General features: G+C 31.8%; 1 protein-coding gene across 2 annotated transcripts; it reads right to left on the reverse strand.

Moving 5' to 3' along the window:
- Positions 1–2,444: 2,444 nt before the first annotated feature.
- On the reverse strand, positions 2,445–15,812 carry LOC106074567 (endoplasmic reticulum-Golgi intermediate compartment protein 2-like). 2 transcript variants are annotated; one of them, XM_056044490.1, is made up of 12 exons: positions 15,763–15,812; positions 15,282–15,407; positions 14,477–14,620; positions 13,097–13,205; positions 12,290–12,336; positions 11,190–11,406; positions 9,235–9,333; positions 8,281–8,339; positions 7,817–7,915; positions 6,700–6,797; positions 4,530–4,692; positions 2,445–2,838 (listed from the first exon to the last, which is right to left on the reverse strand). In XM_056044490.1, exons 3-12 carry the CDS (start codon positions 14,589–14,591, stop codon positions 2,618–2,620), a joined length of 1,227 nt encoding a protein of 408 aa, XP_055900465.1. In that variant the 5' UTR covers positions 14,592–14,620; positions 15,282–15,407; positions 15,763–15,812; the 3' UTR covers positions 2,445–2,617. The 2 variants fall into 2 exon arrangements, with proteins under 2 accessions (XP_055900465.1, XP_055900466.1); XM_056044491.1 differs by having other exon boundaries at positions 15,767–15,803.
- Positions 15,813–16,121: the final 309 nt, after the last annotated feature.

Consider the following 16,121-nt stretch of genomic DNA (forward strand, 5'->3'; position numbering starts at 1 on the left):
TTGGTAAATTCATGGTCACTGTTGCGAATGAGACTTTGTGCTTGACAGTGATTCCCCATCCTTCGGCCTGAGTTCCAGATCCGGGCCGCTGTATAATTAGGTCCACATGGACTCGGTTCCAATGAGGCCCGTGACAGTCCTGTCAGAATTTTACAAGGCCCCTCAGGCCGAAGAATGTTGATAACAACTGGCGTGCAACGTTAAGTGTTAGTACGACTGCATTAGAAGCCGCCTACGTGTAACACAAGGCTTTCTTCTTCATTTCTTAAACCGTTGTTTTTTTTTTCCATATCAACGTCTAGACGACGAGAACGCGATGTGTACACAGATTCCTCTCCGTCTGTGTTCTACAAACGTTTTAAACGGGATAGTCTGTCATATCCTTGCTATTATTAGCTCACCATGGCAAATATCGTAACAAGTAGCTAGTAGATCGGACACCTTTCTCCCTTCCTTTACTAAAAGACTATTGTGTAGATAAGGTGTAATGGTTAGGGTCTTCATGTCTTAATGTTAACGACGGTATTATGTGACCAGGACATTCAGTTCAAATACAAACATCTCCACCAGGATTTAAATCATGCTCTTTCGGACGGCTCATAACACAGGCAGACAATCTTGCTACCTGATTGTAAATGTGCATAAGACATCTTATCTTTAAAATGCGGACCCTCCCCCACGTCTATAGTGTGAAAGTAATGCATTGCATTGCAACAGCGATTCTCGATTCTCAACCTGTAAGTACACAACCGCTTATAATCTTGAAAAAAAAAGAGAGGGGGGGGGTAATCCCTTAAGGTAAAATCGACTGAATCGTTTGATCCATTTCACAAAAGACTAATTTGTAAGCCTACGACACCATACCATGTATTAAGCTTCAAAATGCAAGGAAACATGTTGAGGTTTTAAAACATGAGTCCAAGATCCGCTGTTTTGCATTGGGAATGAAAGTCAAAGGTCATGGTCTCTAATATCTTTTCATTCTATGGTCCACATAACATTATGCTATGTGAATAGTAGGCCCATTAGATAAACAGGCATGCTGATGAACAGAACTCTATAAACATATTTTTTTTTTATTTTAAAGGTCTCCCCTATTTGTCTCAAGCAAAGTGAACTTTTCAATATTCAATACTTAAGTGAAGACTTCCTGCAAGATATAGTGAAAATAAAAACATGTAGAGAAAGTGTGACACAGGGAGAAGTCAACACTCGACTCTGGGTAGCAAAACTTGATTAATAATTGGGTTTTTTTTTTGGTTCATAAACTGAGGAGGAAAATGAGGGGGGAAGGAATAGGCTGACCTACTTCTTGGTATGGCCTTTTTTTTTTAAATGCCTCTATCTAAACTACAAATGATGAGGATTCCCTAAACAAGTGATCTAATCCATGCTAGAAGACCACATAGGACCCGAAAAGATATTCCTTTAGGGCGCAATACAAGGATAAAAAGTCAACAACAACAAAAAAAAGGGGGGGATGAAAGACATCATACAACACACACACAGGCATAAATAGAAGAGATATTTGGATGAGCTTAACACAAATAGCTGAATGAATGAATCAGCTGAATGTGATGCTTCAAGGCTTCTTATGAAAGTGAGCAGGTAAATATACATAGTGCAACAAAAAATGTATTGACAGAGATAGAATCTGAGCCTGGCATGGAACACTCTGGGCAATATACATCAAAACATAATTAAAACTTTTTCAACATACCACTAGAGCAGTGTATTTCAACACTAACATTGGGATAGCCAAGTGTAATGGGTCAACAGCACTTGCTCCCTGAAACCCTACTTGAAGTTCTGATAATATTACTGTGTTATTTTCTAAAAATCAAATAGCATGGAGTTAAGAAAACAGTGCCATGAATCGAGACTGTGACCTAATATTTAGAATAGAAGTTTCTAGGATTCTGAAAAATACGGTTGAGAAATGTATAAATTGGGGGAATACTAGTTAGTCGGGATCCTTGCATAGTAACTGTCTTGGCGTTGTAATGAGTTCTTAAACAGGTCCATTAGTTGAAGTTCTATCATTAAGTTGTATCATTATTTGATTGTTTCAGTAATGAGTATATCAGTTATAGTTGTATTATTGGAAACGTTTAATGTTATCAAGATATTGAAGTCAAGTTGTTATTGAATTGAGAATCTATGTCTATGTTTAGTTTTGAAGAAGTTTAATAAAGAAGAAAGAAAAGAACACAGATATTTCGTCAGTGTGTTGTCAAGTTATTTATATACATCTCCGGCAAGATGATTCTGTTTGTGCCATTTTTAATATAAGAAGAAAAAGATACAGATTGTATTGAAACAATAATAATAATAATACATCATAGAAAAATATTTGACAATCATCACAAAAAGTATAATAGCCTAACAATACATTTCAGATTTCAATCATCCTGATACCAATAATAAAAACAATAAATGGAAACTATATTGTATAGATTAGTTTATTGTAAATAAAAACAAGAAAAAAATACAGCTTATAATGGATTGAACAACTCAATAAATATCACTCAAATAAAATATTTTGTAATTGCATAAATAATTAAAACAACAAAAAACTCAGTACCTTTATTAAATGTTATGTTTTGTAAACAAAAGACTAAGACGTATTTTGAAGTAAATTAGGTTGATTAACATAACTCTCTTGAGAGGGGGAAACAATATTATTTTGGCTTATGCTGCGTTCAAATGTGGGATGAATTAAGTCCACAGGTAACTTAGCTTGACCTGGGACAACTGTGTCATGACTTTTCTGCTGACCCCATTTGAAGCGACAACACAAGATGTCCGCTACCAGCCCCACAAAGCTGTTGATGATACCTGCAGAATAAAGATGAAGTGTAGTTATGCCCTTGTTGACATATGCATACTGTATAATAATAGCCCCACACAAAGATGAGAAAGTCATCAGACCTGTTATGATGGCCAGCTCAAAGGTAGGTAACTTTTTTAATATGTGATGACAACCCAAACAAAGAAAGGAGAACTAGTGAATTTGATTTTAGACACATTTTCAGACAGAGAGCTTTGCTCTATCAGGCTTAAAAGCATAATAATGAAAAAAAATAATTTCATTTGTTCTATTCCATCACAGAGTAAAACTTTCCAAATTAATTTTGACATTGATGATAGTGGCATGACTGTATTGGATTTATTATGCCATTTGCCACAAATTGTGATATAGAAACATTTATTTGAACTATTAACCTAATCAAGAGGCATGGTGGCTGAGTGGTAAAGATCTTGGCTTCTGAGTCCCGAATTCGAATCCTGGTGAAAACTGGGTTTTTCAATTTCAGGATATTTAGGGCAACTCTGAGTCTACACAGCTTTAATGGGTACATGACATGGTCTGGAAGGAAACTTTATTTTTTTTTATTAATTAATGTAATCCATCATATCTCCTCTTCACAAAAAAACAAAACAACAAAAAATGCAAATGATAACATTGTTGAACTAAATATCAGTTTGAATGAAACTCCAAATACTTTTAAACAACAAAAAAAACAACCTACTTTTGTATAAATAATACTTAATAATACTATCTCACTGAGATGACTGTATAAAAAAAATGCCACAAGATTCTGAAATTATACTTATCTATTATTACAGCATCCCGCCCCCCTTGAAAAAGAAACTATTTCATCTCCTAAGGTGCTCTCTGTTTTCTTTCACAGTCACAGTTCTTTTTTTTCCCCAGCTCCATGCCTCAAGTTACAAACTATTTAACTTTGTTAAGACATACGCACACTTCAAAACAGTACCTAAAGGTAGATGCAATTTGTATTGCCACTATCAGATTTTATGTAGATGTGTACCCATATCTAATTGTAACGATCATTTGTATTTGAGCTAGATGTGAAGATGTCTTGATGTTACGATGAGATTGTGTTCATCAGACAATGTGTTTCTGATGTTATAATTTAGTATAGATTTTTCACTTTAAACAATTATTGAACACTCAAATTGTTATGCCGGAGATTCAAATGCAAACTATTTTAATTCAAATAACAAAAATCCTTCAACAATAAATACAAAACTATGTTTAATGTCCCTCCCAAAACCGGAGGGCCCTAAAAATGAAAATACCTAAATTTATCTATAATAAAGAATGAAACTTTTAAACAAATTGGATAAACCTGTTTTCACAGTATTTTATAGTTGCTAAGAATAGGTCACCTAAATGGGTAAACCCCATCCTCATAGTCAATTTCAATTAAAAAGTGATAATGGAACATTACGCCATGTTTGACAATGATCTAAATCTAATGTACTATTTGGCTAGAACTTGATAAATTACACATTTTTAAAACATACTTTCTAATTATTACCATATTTACCATATCATAATTTGAAGACACACTTATTCTGAGCATTTGAAATTTTTTACTTTTGAGATATAAGCATAACACATAAGTCTAATCAAACAAAATAGCAGATTTTTCCCAGAATGGGCCACTACAAAAACAAGGAACACTTGATTTAAATTATATTCAAAGTTATGTCGCTACCTGAGACAGAAAATATTCCTCCCACAATGCCACACAACTGAACAAGAAACATCCAAAAGGGTCTATGGACTTCTTTCACTTGTATGAGCAAAGATGAAAGGTCATATTTTATGAAAATTCCTGGCACTCCATGGCTGCCTGCATTGTGATCAATGGCACGATTCTACAAAAAAAAAAATAATTAACATGTACAATATAGTTGAAGAATTTAAAAAAAAAATGAATTCTTTAAGTCAGCTAATAAGAAATGTTAATTCTTTACAGTGAAAAGTAAAAGGGAAAAAATGGGAAAGGGGGGGGGGGGGGTGGAGTAAAACCTGCATTTGTTTGTAACTATTATCTGATGTTGGCTAGGATAGTGTTTGAAATTCTGCTTAGCTACTTTTTTTTAAATATATTTTTGGTTAGATTATTTTAAGGAAAAGCAAAAAATATTGTTTGTTTTTTATTTAATTATTATATGTTTACTTATAACCTTCTCATATTTATAGGAAGTGTAGCTAATAGCCAAATGGTCAAGTAAATACTGTATACTTTACAATCCAACAAGAACTTATAATTAGTGTTTTACTAAACTAAATTTAAAAACTTAAACTAAAACTAAGTTTCAACTAAAATAAAGTAGTTCAACTAAAAGTTTATCACCAATTTCAAAAGATAGTTAAACTAAACTAGAAAATATTAATAAAACTTAAACAACTTTTCATAACTTTTTTTTTTGAGGAAGGGGGTTGTTTGATCGAGACCCAGCCAATCATCTGATTGTTGGCCTATGGTTCGATAAAATTCTTTTAACATTGTAGAAATAGTTATCCATAATAAATCAGTTATAAGTTAATAAGGAAGATGTTTGATACAAAAAACTATTGCACAATAAAATCTGAGAAAAAAAATGTCTAAATAAATATGTGTTTGTATTTTTTGCCTTGAATTAAAACCTTTAGAAAAGAAAGGTACTTTTATTTTTTTAAAATTATATTGACTTATTATATAAGGGAAAATCTTATAGTAGGCTACTGGTAAAGTTTAAAATCTCATATCAGAAATAGATCTAGAATTTTACATTTAGATCTATATAGTAACCAAAGATATAAAACCAAAATTAATGTTAGAGTGTTAAGAAACATTTGATCTGTGTAATTATTTTAGCGCAAAAGTAGATCTGCGTACATGCTTGACTAACCATGCCAATGTGTTATTTTCTTGTTTGAACACTCAGCAAACACTATTGCATAATACCCAAGGAAAAAAACATGTACGGGTGGTCTTGTCATTATGGACTACACACAATAATACCAACATGTGCATGTCTATATCTGACCAGGTTTTTAAAATCAAATGGACACACAGTCTATTTACTTTCTGGGCAGGGAGGGTGTGCAACTATTTTAGTGTAAAGGTAGAGCTACGTACAAGCTTGACTAAGCGTACCAATGTGTTATTTTCTTGTCTGACACTCAATATACAAACACTATTGCATAATGCGCAGGGAAAAGAAACGCAGGGTGGTCTTATCATCAACTACACACTACAATAGGCCTACATGTGAACTTCTATCTGACAAGTTAAAATCAGCCAGTCTATTTACTTTTTGGGCGGGGAGGGTGTGGATTAAAATGGTTCTTTTTCTAGAGTTGGTTATTCCAATTAATGCTCTTAGATCTATATATGGCCTAAATATAGATTTAAACCTATATCTCAATAATAGGTCTTAAGTCTAAAGACTAGAATCTATTATATGATTTGGCATCATCAAAGGTTTAAGCTATAAAAGAGTGTACTTGATGTTCCTAAAAGTATGCTTTGCTTATTTAGTACAATCTTTGTTAAAATTACTTTAAAATCTTTTTGGTCACTGTTAAATAAGGAACAAAACTAGGTACTTTTTTTTTTTATTACACTTTTGCTTAGAGCCTTAATTATTTGAAATATTTTAAAAGAAAACAATATTTTCAATATTTGGTGATTTAGTGCTCATGGGTCATTAACAAAAATATTTTTTTAAATAAAAAATATCTGAATAGCCCTAAATTTTTTTTGGTAAAATTACAAATACAATGGCAGAGAATCTTAATTGCAAATCTTATGTGACTAGAGTCAAAACAGATTGAAAAAAAAAAAATACTTGCTCTAAAAGACAGCGGACAAGAACTATTGTTTTCAGACTTACACTTTCTGTAACAGAGAACTGATAGGTGTCCATGTTAGCTTTATATGTTCTAACCTCTGTCGGCACAACTTGCATAAAGTATTGAAAACTATGATGATCTACAGATGAAACAAAATAATAATTAAAATAAAATACATAGAGCTAAAAAGAATTTATAAAACAAATTGGCAAATAGGGGTAGCTTTGATAGTTGTTAAAAAGTACAAAAAATCATTGAAATACTGCACACATTTTTGATTTTCCAATTTGAAGGCTATGCCTTATTAAAAGCTAATTACAAAAAGTGCCGTAGCTAAGAGTTTAAGTATTTGCATTCCAACCAGAACCTCAAGTCTAATCTCAGTCAAAGTGGAGATGTCAATTTAGGGCATACTGGATCTAGTTAGAGATATATGTATAGGAGTTTCTAGTTTGGTGATATAGTATTGATGTTCTACTGAAAATTGTATAAATAAAATGGTATGCAAAATGCTCCTGAACATCTTTTTTTAAATTTAAGTCTTTAGTGAATATATGCAGAATTTCCACTGAGGTGTGTTCAAGATATAGATCTCTAGATCAAATTTAATTTAACGATGCTTATATTTTGAAAAATTATAACGGTCAAACCAGAATTTTTCTTGGGTTAGTAATTATTTTTTCATAAAAATATACATAAACCATTAAATTTCTTGGACAATTGTCAGAGCCATTTTTGTGATCTATGCCCACCCAAAGTCTGATTTCCAGTTTCCATGTTGAGCCCATAAAGAGTTGGCAAGCTAATAGGCGGAATTGTACAAATGATGCCATGACATAAAGATCATGAACAAAACATTGAGACAGCAGTCCACATAAGTTTCAGTATAATTACACATAAATTCAAAAAGCAGATTTTTTAAAGTTAGTAAGCCAAATGAAAAGATGATCTCATGGTCATAACCAGTTGAAAGAGTTCAGGTGTCTATAGAGATATGAAATGTGACTTTATTTATACATAATGCCATCCTTAAATTATATCAAAACTATTGAAAGATGTTTTCTTTCTTCATTAAGAATTGTACACAGACAATACAACATATTTACTATTAACTAGTTTAACAGTGTTCTACCTCAAATTGGCTAGAAATCAACTTACTAAATGAAGTGGTTATTTCAGATCCATCCAAAGGGAAGATAATGCCATTTACTGGATTTCCAAAGGAAAAATGATCAATCCTGTGGCTAAAATTGTAATCTGTGAATTTTTAAAGAAAAAATACACATGAAAGAATCTAGTGTACTTTTTTGAATGCTCCAAAATTTTTTTTTAACATGCCACTAATTTATTTCATTTTTTTAAAAAGATATATCACAAAATGTTAAAATATTTCGGAAGTGATACATTTTTTTTTTACATACCGGTACCGATAATTTAAAATCTAATCTCTCTGCCATTTTATTTAGTTTTATAACACAAAGTAAATAAGATTTAGCACTTAGATGTCCATTAAAAATAAATTCAACTGGATGTTCAGAAACAAATACAATAACAATTATTTTTATCATATATAACAACTAGAGCTATATCTCTGAATTGTATCTAGTATCACACTTGTTTACCTTTACTATCCATCATCATGGCCAGATGGGCATGGCCTCTTGGAATAACAGGCACTGACCTATTTAAAATTGAAAAGAACTATTTTAAATAACATTAGAAATAATTTAAAAGCTATAATAAAATAACTTTTTGACGCCAATAACATGTCATAATAATCTCCAATGCTTATTTATAGCATGAATAGTAAAATTTTACACAAAGTGGATGTTGCTAAGGAGATCGTCACACATTTGATTTAAATTGCTTCAGGTGTAATGGCTAAATGTATCAGGGCAGGTATTAAAAACAAAAATTTTATTCCACTTCAGTTACTAGAGTTTTAGGTGTTTACTATTTACAACTTACACCTCTTTGGAGAAAGTATACAAAGAGAAAACAAGCAGGTCCAGCTTATATTTGGGATGTGACTTACATTAAAGGCCTGAGATCAAAATCTTGTGAATTGATTGATGCACCACAGCCATTATTATTATTAAATTTAACGCAATATTGTATTTCTCCAATCATTTACAATAATTTTGAAGAGCATTTAAGAATGCAGATAAGATTTAATGTAATTAAAAATTGGAATACAGCTTTCTTATTTTCTGCAACAGCCTGATACAGGACTTAACAAATAGCCCACGCTACTTTTTCTGTTGCCTGGTAATATCCTTTGAAACTAGTTGCTCATCCTTAATTTAAAATGCTGAAAAAATGGTTCTCTTAAGGCAATTGGTTAGGCAGGTATATTTGCACTTGATATGGATAACAAGAATTGGTTTGCGCTAAAATGCTGTTTTTGTGGGCTCTTGCTCTTAAGAGTAATCTCATTGGCTATGGTTAAGCTTCGCTGGCTGTGTGACTCAAGTCTTAATTTTTTTCAGACCTTTAACCTTTAGATTCAGGGCTTAAATTTGAGAATATAAGTTGTTTTATTTCATATGTACAAAGAAAAGCCACAATCAACTCACTTGCCAGCAGTGATATGAAAATTTCCAGCAACTTTGTTGACTTCTAGGGATCCATGAATTCTACAAGCATCAGGTGGACCTGGTGGGTCAGGACCTTTTCTGTCATGAAGAAAGGAAGAAAAATATGTATATATAATAATATTTATTCATAAACAATTGTACAATAAGATGCTTAACTTAAATTTCCAACTAACTTTAGATAAAAATATTTAAATCCATGAAATGTTACAAAATTATCTCATAACAAAAAAGATTACTAACATTTTTTATCAAATTATTTTACAAAATTGTATATGTCTGATTGGAGTTAAACTCTGTCTATAATAAAAATGCAAGTATAAATAAGAGAGCTAACCTAAACTAAAATATAGGAGAAATTTAAAACATAGTAATCTCCACTTTTTTTTTTTGCATTTCGACTTTAAAATCATTTTTAAAAAATATTAAATTACTTTCACAAAGACAAAAGAGAACGCAATATGGAGAAATGTGGAGTCTATATAAGGAAACCTAAAGAAAAACATAAAAAGCAAACAAAAAGAGGATGCTAATTCAAAAGATCATTTACCATCAAGATAAAATTATTTTTTGCTATAAGTGAAAGAACTTGAAAAATTTTGATTTTGCAGTGCTAAAAAATGGACAAAATATTGTCAAAAACATTTTTAAAAAAGTAAAATATCACACGGGATACACCAAAAAGTTATCAGTGGTAGATGGAAATTTTCAGTTTCAGTATTTCTCTAAATATGACATAGATAAAATGGTAAATAGCAATGACTATTTTGGTGCTGTGATAACCGAGACCAAAAGATAACTATAGTTATAAAATAGTTATATATAGTTATATAAATTTAACTTAAGAGAAAAGTAATGTCATTAAAAATGATGCAGTGGTTTTATTGGTATCGCTAAATTGACATTAAAATTTAACAGATTTAAATCTCTAGGATTACTTAAAAACAAGATGACAACTGAAGTTTGTGTTGTTAATTAAAAAGTGGCTACTATTCTCACACTTTATATACTGAACGAACATCTAGACTGCAGTTACAAGAATGACACTGTATTGTCCAATAACAGATCACCAGAATCATTAACAGGATTTGTAGTAGAATCATTAGTGTTGACTAAAGTGTTATCTTCTTTACTTTTTCTTTAAAGGGCATCACTTTTGTTACTTGCTCTCTTTTCAGATAATATATAGTTAACTTTACAGGAATACTTTGAAGAAAAGGGCATGCAATTAGTAAACCCTAAAGAGACGTTGCAACTATTTTAAAAACATAATAATGATAAGAGTTTAATATGATTTTATAACAAACCTATACAACATTCAATTGTAAAGCTAACCACCTTTTGCATAAAAAAAATAATTATATATCTCTGCATTCAATAGGTATAATAAATTCTAAAAAAAAAAAGAAAAAAAATCCTTTTGGAAGAACATAGCACCTATTATAAGGTAAAGTAAAGTTGTATTTTCAAGCGCACTTCTAATTTTTAAAAATCTAAACAAATCAGTTACATTGACAGCACTTATCAATTGCAACTTTTTCCTTCAAGAGTGGCTAAAAAAATATTTTTAATTTTATATATAGCCTATTGGAATAAAAATGATGGTTAGATATCATAATTTTTTTTTAAATAAAAAATAATACCTTGGCAATTTTACATACATAATCATCAAATTAACTTTGGATATATTAAATTATGTCAAGAATATAGGCCAGTTTTAATATCTAATTATACAAACCCACCCATCAATTTGTGATTTATCCCCACTACTATACTATTTTTGTCTTAACTTCAAAATATTTTTTCATACTGACTAAAATTATATTCCTTTTGACATATTTTACAAACACCAAAAAAAGAATCAGACAACACCCTCAACAGTTCATATGTTAAGTTTCTGAAAATATACACTCCAATAGAAAAAGTCTTTACTGCACCTTTTAGGCATGCCACCTTTAAAAGCTGGGTTCCCAGATCTCCACAGCACCTCCTGGATGGCATGATACTCTCCAGACAGGTAGTCGTTGACTTGTTGGACAAAGTGCTGGTAATCTCTTTGATTATCACTGAGCTCCCAGTGGACTGACTCCTCGTTTAGCATACCAAAGGAGTAAACATCCTGGCCAGTCTGGTCTAGGACATCAGCACCAACATCTGTACAATTTATGTTCAAATTTTATAGCATCGGAACTTTTTTTTTTTGACAAATTATAACAATATTTGGAACTGTAAGGCTTTGCTTGGAAATATCTTTTTACACAGTTTAGTTTCTCTGTTTCATAATTCTAATAAAATTATATAATGATTGAAAAATTAATAACAATAAAGTCAAACCACATCCAAAACGATCTGATATAAACTTTTCACATGTAAATTATGAGTGAGTCTGGTGTGAATGTATATTTTGGTTTCCTATAATTCTAATGTTTTGTGTTGTGTAATGCACAAATTGTAAGACAAATTTTCTCATGGATAATAAAGATTATTATTATTATTAAAAGAGATATAAAAAAAAAGTAAAGTTCCCCTTTAACACCTTGTAGTCTAAAGGGCAGATGATGTAAAGGTCATCTGTTGCTGTGGCCCATGGTTTAAGAGGGTGTCATGTGGCCAGCACAAGGATCAACCCCCTTTACTTTCCCCAACTAAGGTCAGGTACCCATTAGAGCTGGGTAGACTCAGAGGTGCCCAAAGATCCCAAAATTAAAAATCCCAGTCTTCACCAGGATTAGAACCCAGGACTCCGGTTCGGAAGCCAAGCGCTTTCCTGCTCAGCCACTGCACCTCCTAAAAGTGACTGGTAGTTTTATATATGCTTATACTTTAAAGTTGCATTCTTATTTTCTGCAGAATTTCGCAAACATCAATAAAAAACAGAATGACTAAATGTGACAATGGAATAATTCCTATTTTTCAATCAACTATGTCTACAGTTGAAAATTCAGCTAATTCAAGTAAGCTTTCAACTCAACATAGACATTGAAATTAATCATTCAAAGGGCATTCGGAAAATCAGATTATTCTCTGAGGTACTTACGATGACACTTCATTGCAACTGTAATATCAATGTTAAGCTTGACAGTCCTGAAAAATACACAAGAAAATTTTTAAAATAGAAATTGAAACCAGTTTTGAGTTTAATGCATTCAGCCATATGCAAGTAGAAAAACAAATGTTTGAACATTAACAAAGTCCTTGTTACAAACAGCCAACAGTAACATGTACAACAAATTATACAATGTGAGTGTTGCTTATTAGTGTCTCAATAAAATGTTCTTTTAAAAAAAACATACACATTTGGCTGTCTGTTTCTGTTCTTATTAATTCTCCCTACATATGTTACAATTTAAGGTCATGAAAAAAATTGTTAAAGTATAACAATACCATACAGTTTCATTTTTCCATTGAGAAACTTAGATCCGAATTTTTTAAAATAAACATTATAGAAACCAATTCATAAAAATGATCGAATTTTCCATTCTAATTAATAGGTTAGTAAAGTTGCTTTATAAAAGCTATATCATTGAGAATAGTATATAGTTTTAGCTAGTATAGAAAGATTTTTTCTTATTTTATAGATACAAATGTTGAGCCTTTTCATGTTCAAAAAATATAAAGGTAAAGCAAAAGAAGATAAGACTCTAACTAGATCTAAGAACATAGAGAGCTTATTTTAACAAAAATATAATATACTTAAATATCTTTTTGTTTTTCGGAAAAGCTTGCAATGTTGTTTTTTCCCCACTTCTCACAAAACAAAGCTGTCATGCAGTGTCTCAGATATGTAAACATTCAAGTAATCTCTGAGAACCATTAATCAGTATAAGATAAAATACAAACAAACCCTGAATGATTTTTGTCCACAGTGTAGTCAAACTTCAGCTCTGTGCTTGTATAATAACTTATCTCTGAGATTACCAAGAAGCCAATCAGAATAAAGGTCACAATAGAAACTGGGGATAACAGAGCAAACAGTAATGCAATGTAATTAAGCAACAGAAATTGTTTTATTGCGTCTTACTTATATCTCATTGCATACTAGCAGGTAGGAGGAAACAACTAAACCATGGATGGCTGCCTGGTCGTGTGGTTTGTGCGATGGACTGTCGTTCGGATTTATCGATGGTCGAGGGTTCAAATCCTGCCCGCTCCCATCCCCCGTCGTCCTGCGGGAGGTTTGGACTAGGAAGTAAACTATCTTCAACTCTGAAGGAACATCCGAAACATGTAAAACAAACATTTTACTTGATGGTCTAGCCTTCTTCTACCTATTTCTCTGTACCAATGACAAATAATGTGCTTTTTTTTGTGTTTTTTTTTTCAGCTGTTCCACACTGCCATACAAAGTGTTGATTATGCCAGGTTTTTGTGGTAATAATAGCTGCCTAAGTAACATATTCATTTTAGACCTTGCATTCTATAGGGGAGATGATGTAAAGGTCATCTGTTTATATGGCCTTCGGTTAATGAGGAATCATGTAACCAGCACTACAACAAACTGCCCTATTTATGTCAGATACCCATGAGAATTGGGTGGAATCAGGGGAGTACTAAAATCCTGAAGTTGATTTTCCTGCCTTTGCCAAGATTCAAACCCAAGACCTTTTGGTTCAGAAGCCAAGCACTTTCTCACTCAGCCACCACACCCCAATATCTGCCAAAGGTGAATTAAAGTTGGGGCATTCAAAGAGGATACTATTGACAGTTTCCCAAGGGTGTGCACAGTGTCTGCAGAGAGGTGGGGGTGTGTGGCTTATTCTGTTAAGCTTACATTTAAATATGTAATTCCTGTTTTAAGTTGGAAGATTGTAGATCGCTCTTTGCATGGGAGGAAATTTATACTGTTCAGTTTGTTTGGTATGGTCATTTCTCTGTAAATAGCTTGCCCTGTGCTTCCTAATGCCCACTGGTCAATCAATTTTCTTTCTTATTGCTGGCTAACAATGAATGTAGTAATTAGCTGGTCCGTCTGGTTGTTCCATGGATGACCCTGCCTTTAGTAGTCTATGGTCTACAGTCCACAGGCTACCACTTTTAAGAATGCTACAAAGCATGGATGATGATTATGGAAAAAAACAAAAAATACAACTAATTGTGGAAAGAGTAAGGGAATGTCAGCCTAATGATCTAGTGATGAAAACTCCATTCCTCAACAGTAACAAAATAAATATCATACATTTTTAAAAACATTTAACTCATAAAGAGTATTTTACAAGCAACTTACGCCCCCCTCCGGCTGCTGATGTTTCTGTGTAACTTTCTGGAACTTTAGGAAATGCATCCAGCTCTTTAACAACCTTCAGAGCATTCTTTCGATTAACAAGAGTTGTGTTTAGCATGATGTCACAATTCTGTGGTTACCAGTTATCTATAATGGAAAAAAAAAAAACAGTTAAAAAACTTGTATCATATTAGCTCTTTCTCTCCAAGTTCCTAAAGAATTACTCATTTTGCTTACATGTTTTTCAATACCCGTACTCTGTTATGATTAAACTTTAATAAAAACACTTTTTTGTTTGTTATCAGAAAATTTGATATAGAATTAAAGAAGAATGCACACACTTTCTAGATAAATCAAATTGATGGTTATGAAACAAAAATAAAAGTATATTTTGGATAATGGAATTTAAAAATAAAAACTTATTGACTGTGGACAAGTCTCTTTAGAACTAGATCTAGGCATTATTTTATAATCCAAATTGAAACAAAAGTATTTTATTATGATAGTTTTTCATATTTTTCACAGAGCCTAATCTATAACATTATATATAGGAGGAGGTATTTAATTATGATTATTTTCACAGAAACTAATGAATCTATATATGTATACTAAATATATTAATAAAATTTCATCATGCTTATTAAAGTAATTAAATTATAAACAATAGGTATAATGTCAATAAACACTAAATCAACAATATGAAGTTGTTTTTTTAACAGAAGCTTCTCTATGTAGTGTATTTATGTTGTCCACTTGTCATAATGAGAGATACACAATTAGATAGAACCATTGTTTGTCTAGTACATGCCTAATAGATGTCTGTGTCGGCTCAGTTGAAATTGTAAGTGAACACAGGTGTGGCAAGGCTAGCTGGTGAATGTGACCATTTACCACTGAGGTGGTAATTTGCAACGGGTAAATGACTCTGGACAGTCTGGAACAGAAGAATAATTAGGATGTTTTTTTAGACATTCCTTTATAGATGGTCTAGATTCTAGAGGTTAAATTTGCTTTGCAGTGCATTTCAGCTAGGCCTAGGCGGTGTTGTCATTTCCAAGGTCACTGGTTCGAGCATAGGTCTGCGCAGTCCCATATTTTCATCACATTTAATTCACTAGATCTACTTTCTCTCATATAAAAACTTGTTCCCTGCCACCTGGTGCTGCTTTTCATTTTATCAATTTATGTTAAAGTCAAGTAGAGTCTATATTATACTAATCCAATTATACATACTATCATAAAGATTCTAATCAAATCTAATAATACTAATATATTATTCATTTACATACCTACCAGTGGCAGAGACAGGGCCAGAACCCAGAGTGAGAGTTGTCTGAGTTACAAATATACAAAATTTCATTAATTTGATTAATTTGTAACCAATTAGATCTAGATTAAATTGAATTATTAATAAATGACAAAACTGCAATTTACAAATTTCGAGCAAAAAAATAAATAAAGCAATTATTATAAAGATCTAGTTTAGGTATCTACTGTATTTTTACAATAAAATAAATATAATAAAAAAAACATATGTTTACATTTGGATTATAAGTATAACAAAAGATCTAATCTATCGTTGATACTACCGGGTAACAAAACAGCTGCATCAAATTCTTTTATTTCAGAAGTTAGATTTGGTTAGTAG

Source organism: Biomphalaria glabrata, chromosome 10 (assembly GCF_947242115.1).
Source record: "Biomphalaria glabrata chromosome 10, xgBioGlab47.1, whole genome shotgun sequence".
Lineage (NCBI taxonomy): Eukaryota > Metazoa > Mollusca > Gastropoda > Planorbidae > Biomphalaria > Biomphalaria glabrata.

Excerpts from the sequence above, each read along its gene's own strand:
- LOC106074567 (XM_056044490.1), bottom strand. The coding sequence starts at position 14,591 with ATGCTAAACACAACTCTTGTTAATCGAAAGAATGCTCTGAAGGTTGTT. Across the intron at positions 13,206-14,476 it reads ATCAGCAGCCGGAGGGGGGC|TTTCTATTGTGACCTTTATT; the intron begins GTAAGTTGCTTG and ends TGTTATCCCCAG. Across the intron at positions 6,798-7,816 it reads TGAAATAACCACTTCATTTA|ATCATCATAGTTTTCAATAC; the intron begins GTAAGTTGATTT and ends TTTCATCTGTAG.